Raw genomic sequence first — 6,358 nt, 5'->3', positions numbered from 1 at the left:
AATAAATAAAATCTTAAAAAAAAAAAAAAAAAGGAGAGGGTAGGAGGGCAAAGCGGTCCCCAGAGCTGTAGAACATTGTTTGTTGTTTTTTAAAGATTTTATTTATTTAGGGGTGCCTGGGTGGCTCAGTCGGTTAAGCAACTGCCTTCGGCTCAGGTCATGATGTCGGGAGTCCCAGGATGGAGTCCTACATCGGGCTCCCTGCTCAGCGGGGAGTCTGCTTCTCCCTCTGCCCCTCCCCCCTCTTGTGCTCTCTCTCTCAAATAATAAAATCTCTTTTAAAAAAGATTTTATTTATTTATTCATGAGAGAGAGAGAGGGAGGCAGCAGGCAGAGAGAGAAGCAGACTCTCCACTGAGCAGGGAGCCCGACGCAGGGTTCAATCCCAAGACCCTGAGATCATGACCTGAGCTGAAGGCAGATGCTCAACCAACTGAGCCACCCAGGCGCCCCCCTAGAATATTGTCATTTTTACTGTTGTCTTCTATTCTAGGCTAGTAATAGTGGTATCCTATCTAGGACAGTAATATAAAGTTTCCTTTTAAAATACATTTATTGAAATGAAAAAGCCAATACAAAGAAAAAGGGTTGTGAATATTACCACTGGTGAAATCCTACGGGTTCATTCATTCTACACGTGTGCTGAGTGTCCAGTCACTCTGTTCCAGACACTGTTCCAGGAGGGAGACATAGCAGTGAACAAGTCAGCAGGAACCCCCGCTCTGTGGAACTCACAATCCCGTGCAGAGGACAGGCATTAAAATACATGTATAAGTGAAAAACATAAAGCATGTCACATGGTGGTAAGCGTATGGGGGAAAATCGAGGTGAGAAAGCAGTGAGTGGGGAGTGCATGCCTGATCTGAGACAGGGAGGTCACGGAATACTCACTCAGAAGCCGACATTGAAGCTTGAACCTGAAGGTGAGGGAGAGAGCCACGTAGGTATCTAGGCAAGACTGTTCCAGGCGGAGAGCCTGTTCGAGCGAGAGGAAAGGCCCTGGAGGGGGTGAGCGCCAGCAAGGAGGCCAGCGTGGCTGGGCAGGGTCCCCATCCAAGAAAGGGATGAGGCCAGGGTGAGGCAGGGGCTTTTCTTCTGAGCTCAGTGAGGAGCCACTGGAAGGGTTTGGCCAGAGGAGGGATGTGGCCTGACCTCCTTCTCCCATCATCCCTCGGGCTGCTGTTTGGACCGGGGAGTGGGGGAGGCAGAACTACAGGCCAGACGAGGTCCCTGGGGAGAGGCTAGTGGCTTGGACAGGGGGAGGGGTGAGAAGTGTCAGATTCTGGACATATTTTCATCTTTTTGAAGGCGGATCTGATAGCATTTGCCATTGGAGTGGGTGTGGGGAAGGTGTGTGGTGGGCGGAGAGGAGTCAGGGCTTGGGGCCCAAGCGGCAGGAAAGGGAGCTGTCCTTAACTGAGATGGGGGAGATGCAGGACAGCGTGGGGGAGACCGGGCTGCTGGCTGGAGCCCTGTAAGGGAGCACAGTTAGAAATGTGCCTTCAGGGAGAGGTCCGGGCTGCGGGCCACATCTGGGCGTCATGCGCAGATAGATGCCTCCAAAGCCAAGGGTTGGACGACAGCATCAAGGTAAAGAGTCGGGGAAGGAGCAGAAGATCAAGAGCTGAGCACAGCCTGTGGAAACTTCTAGAGGCTGGGGAGAGAAGGGGGTCCGCGGAGGAGGATGAGGGTGAGCACAGAGGAGAAGTGGTCAGGTGTGGTATCTGGGAAACCAGAAGAGTAAAGTGCTTCAGAGAACAGGGAGTGGGCAGCAGTGACAGGTGCTGCTGGAGGGACCAGTGAGGCAAGAAGCAGGCTCCATGTGGACCTAGGAACATGGGCATAGCTGGGGACCAAAATGACAGATTTAGTGGGCTAGTGGGGGTAAGGGTTTGAGGGACAAAGGAGGGGAAAAACCAGAGAGACAGGACTTTTGCTATAAAGGGAAGGACAAAGGTGAGGCAGTAGGGAAGGGGAGCGGGTTAGGGGATCCTAAGGGGGTTTTGGTTTTAAGATTGGAGAAGTACCTAAAGGGGTTTTGGTTTCCTTCTTTTGGTTTTTAAGATAGGAGAAGTGTGTGGGTTGATGAGAACGAGCAGGGCAGGGGAGAGAGGGCAGAGTTGCTGAGTCAGTGTGGGCTTGAAGGGTGGCAGCTTGTGGACAAGGGGAGGGGGTCCTGCGGTCCCTTGGGTCCTGGGAGGGAAGGCAGCGCGTAAGTACCAGGTCAGGAGGCTGCAGATGGGTGGTGGAAGCCCATGGGAATTTTCTTCCGATTCGTTCATTCAAAGGCACCTACTAAGTGCTAGGCTGTTGCAGGGCTGGGATGGAGAGTTTTCGTGTTCTCAAAGGTGGCCTGGGGACCAGTCATCCGCTGAGGGGGAGGAGGAGCCCCGAGGAGTGAGGACAACACAGCCAGAGGCCAGTGGACCCGGAGGAGAGTGAGTGGGGCCAGGACGCAGCAGCAACAAGGAGCCTTCGGAAGTTGTGAAGGTTCAAGCAAATAAGTGAAATTCGGCAAAACACTGAGCCACGCCGCAGGCCGAGCGTTTAGCACCAGTCACAGCTGGGGCGTGGGGTGGGGAGGTTCATGAGTGTATTCTAGGCTGTGGCATCAGGCAGGCCCGGGTTCCAATACTGACACTGCCCCTTCTCAGTTGCCTGACCTTCAAGGGACTTAACCGGCCGAGCCTCAGTTTTCTCATCTGTTAAGTGGGGAAATCGGATTATAAGCCCACACAGTAGGCGACAGGGAGGCCGGGGGAGCGCTGCGTACCTGTTGACGGCGGTCCAGCCCCGGCGCGGGAGCAGCGGGGCCGCGCGGGGCCGAGGAGCCGGGACCCAGCGGGGGCGGCGGGCGGGGCGGCGCTGACCACGCCCGGGCCGGAGGGGCGGTGCTCCCGCCGCCGGACTCCCGGCACCGCCGCCCGCCGGCCCGCGGGACCAGCTCGTCCGCCGCCGCCGCCGCCGCCGCCGCGGGAGCCGGAGGTACCCGGGCCCGCGCGCAGGGGGCGGCGGGCGGGGGCTCCCGGGCGCGGGTAGGGGTGCCGCGAGAAGGCGGGGGTGGGCTGCGGAGGGGGCGGGGAGGGCTCGGCCGCCGCCCGGGCCACCTGTTCCGGAGGGACATCTGCGGGCGCACCGACTGGGCGCGGCGGTCCCCGGCTAACTGCGCCCCGAAGTTGAGCGCGGCGGCTGCACCGGCGCCTGGCCGGCGAGGGGAGCAGCAGCCCCGCCCGGGCCCGGGTCCCGCGCCGGCGGAGAGGGTCGTGGGGGCGGGAGGCCCGGGGGCGAGGCGCGCCGCTCCGCTCCGCTCCGGGGCGCGGAATGGTCTCGGGAGGCCTGGCCGTCCCGCCGCGCTCGCTCCTGGCCCCGGAGGGGGTGCGGCTGGGACAGCGCCGGGGAGCGGCCTGCTGGAGGGGAGACTGCCGGGGGCGGGAGGCGTCGGCCCGGGCCGAGGGGGGCGGGGGGTGCCTTGGCTTCGGAAGTGCCGAGGCGGGGGGAGGGCCCTGCAGGTGGAGGGAAGGGCCTGGGTCGGAGCGCCCCTTCCCCTTCTCAGGGATCCCGACCCGCCGACGACCCGTCCTTCCGGCTCGCTTCGCTCCCTCCCTGCTAGCCAGATGGGAACCCCTGAGTGGGAGTTGTGATGTGCTTGGGAGCGGCTCTGGCAGGGGTCTCTGAGTCCACTGCCCTTCGCTGCTGGGGGGCGGGGACGCTTGCCTCAGTTTCCTCATCTGACACCCTGGAATAGACGTTCCCACTTCCTGGGCAGACTCAGCTGAGCCTCTGGCTCTGAGAGGGTTAAAAAGCGTCTCCCCTGCATCCACCCCTCCCTCAGGAGGACACCCTTTGCGTCTCCTGTCTCCCGGAGATGCTGAGTGATTGCCTGCTCCTCGCAGGCCCCTTGGGGGCCGGCAGAAGCAGGGCTCAGGTTGGCCAGGACTCTACCCTCCACGCCTAGGTCTGCGCTCCGTGTTTCCTCTCGGAGATCCCCTAGGGGGGACTCCCCCAGGTGGGCCCAAATACAAAAGAAAGGGAGAGGCGAGATGGAATCCTCTGACAGCTTGCCATAAGAGGACAAACTCCCAAATAGAAATTCTGAAAATTGTCTCCTTTCCTTATTCCGACGGAAGCCCTTCTAGCTGCCTAGGTTAAAGGTCCAAACTGGGACAGGGGGCAGAGTAAGAGGAGGTGGCTGCCTGGGACATTGGCGACAGGACTGGAAGTAGGGACAGATGAGAAAGGGAAGCTTGAAATGTGGAAACAGCTCTTTCCTCCCCCACCGCCTTCCTCCCCAGCGGCCGCTGCCCCTCCTGGCCCTCCATCCAGGCAGGTGGGCTGTAGGGCTCTACCAGCCACCTGCTCACCCAAGCTCTGTGCCCGATGTGCCTCTGGAATGCACTTCCTCCCAACCGTCGGACCTCCTAGGTGAGCTCACAATTCCTGCTAAATGCCCTGTGTTTTCATTGTGCCACTCCTGTCCAGACTGGAAACTTCTAGAGGAAAGGAACCTTACCTGAAACCTCAGTGCCCAGCCCAGCACATAGTCAGTGCTCCCTAAATGTTGCTTGGAATGAATTAACTGTAGGAGGTAGGGGGGAGATGACATATTTGCACCACTTGGAGAATCCTACGGTTAAATTTCGCCATTTTTGCCGAACTTTTTAAAAAACACTTTTTAACATATTTGAATATATCTTGTCTATAGAAATTTTTCAAACTCCTCACCTCTCTCAAACCTTTTTAAAATATTTTTCAGTGTTTACCTGAAAGGGAACACATTGGAAATTTAGGCTCTTTGGGATAACGTTACGTTGAACTTTTGCACGTACACATTGCCCGATTTTTCCTGGAAAGAGCATCACCTGGTCGTCACTGCATTTGAACCTCTAGAAGGGCTCTACCTAGAGGCAGCTGGCTCTCCAGAGGGACTGTACTGTTTCGTACTTCCTCAGGCTGCGAGTGTGCATTTCTTGTTATTTCCTAGAAATGAAATTGCTGAATCAAAGAACATGAACGTCTAGGATCTTTGTGTGATTCCCACCCCCCACCCCACCCCCGGTTTTATTGAGCTGTGACTGACACGCAGCACCGTGTAAGCTGAAGGTGTACAGAGTGATTTGGCAAATATACGTGCCTTGGGAAGTGACCACAAAATGTGAGTTTCTGATTCATTTGTTTGAGCTCATCAGCAAGGTATTTGCCTCTTGTCTGGTCTCTTGGTGGCAAAGACCTCCTCCCAGATTATCATTTGGCTTTTATTTTTGCTGCTGCTGGTGTGTGTTTTGAAAGAGCACATTTGTTCTTTTTACTTTACTTTATCTGTGTGGGTGCTTTTCCATAAAGGAGACTTGGCTGCATTTATGAGCTGACAGGAAGGAGCCAGAAGACAGAGTGGCTGAGTCCCAGAGGAGAGGCAGGTCCCTAGATTGAGGTCCCAGAGGATGCAGGAGGTGGGGGTGTCTGGCACTGGTCGAGGGACCTTCTGAGCTGGTGAGGACAGGAGGCAAAAGGGAAGGGCCCGGCTGACACCTTATGAACTGGCTTTGATCTTCATGTAGAGGGAGGTGGAAAAGCTCAGTGGAGAGAAAAGGTTCTGGTCCTCAGGCCCCCAGCTCCCAGTGCTGTTTGCAAGCCTCATCCCCTGGAGTCCTCCCTGCTTCCCTGGGAGGTAGCAGGTGTTACCAACCCCTCCCTCCCCCAACGGACAGACTCCCGAGGGAGGGGAAAGTGCCTTGTTCAGGTTCAGTCAGCTGATGAGTGGCAGGGATGCATTCAAAGTTGGCTCTCCTGGCATCAACTGCATGCCCTTGAGACTCTCTCTCCTCTTGGTGCCTCCATTTCTAGTAGGTATCAGGAAGCTGCACCCATCTTACTCAGTGAGTGAGAGTCCCTTCCTCTCCTGTCTCTGTTTTCCCTCTGGACAGACCTCAGTGGATCCAGAAGCTTCCAGTGGAAGCTGAGTTGGCCACAGGACTAGAAGAGCCCCTTCCCTTCTGGCTGGTGCCCGCACACTCTGCCCTGTGCCCATACTCTCCAGCGGGAACACACCGCACATTCTGGAAGTCAGACCTGTGCAAAGTCTGAATTGGCAAACGGGGACCTAGGTGAACAGGCGCATGAGAGTGAAGCAGAAGTGGTCTTCACGTTCACCCAACAGACTTGATTTGAAAGAGCAGAATCCCTCGTCGCAGATGTAGACACAGAGCCCAGAAAGGTCCCTGCCCCCACCACCTCTCCAGTTGTCTGAGGTCTTCATTTGCACCTTCCCATCAGGTCTCCAAGGCAGCCTCCTGAGTTGGGGGGTGGGCCATGGATTGAGCCCTTACTAGGTGCCAGACACTTTATTATTTAATCCCCTCTG

At 56.8% G+C, this 6,358-nt stretch overlaps 1 protein-coding gene across 10 annotated transcripts in view; it reads left to right on the top strand.

The window, feature by feature from the left end:
• A4GALT (alpha 1,4-galactosyltransferase (P1PK blood group)) overlaps window positions 1-6,358 on the top strand; it is a 29,359-nt gene that overhangs the window by 1,715 nt on the left and 21,286 nt on the right. For 2 of the 10 annotated variants that reach the window (XM_081822594.1, XM_081822590.1), the window contains exon 1: window positions 2,867-2,985. The exons of 1 other annotated variant lie outside the window; for it this stretch is intronic. Coding sequence is in view for 2 of the 9 variants with exons in the window: in XM_081822588.1 (XP_081678714.1) it covers window positions 4,250-4,422 (173 nt within the window). In the remaining 7 variants the exon portion in view is untranslated. Of the gene's footprint in view, window positions 1-2,414; window positions 2,439-2,866; window positions 2,986-3,066; window positions 4,423-4,981; window positions 5,153-5,921; window positions 6,356-6,358 lie in introns of those variants that run through there. 7 more of the 10 variants (XR_004075349.2, XR_004075350.2, XM_081822589.1 and 4 more) reach the window with 7 other exon arrangements.

The sequence above is a fragment of the Leptonychotes weddellii genome, chromosome 5 (genome assembly GCF_054177405.1).
Source record: "Leptonychotes weddellii isolate Sample4059 chromosome 5, ASM5417740v2, whole genome shotgun sequence".
In the NCBI taxonomy this organism is placed as follows: Eukaryota; Metazoa; Chordata; class Mammalia; order Carnivora; family Phocidae; genus Leptonychotes; species Leptonychotes weddellii.
This window is presented reverse-complemented; position numbering and strand designations above follow the sequence as displayed.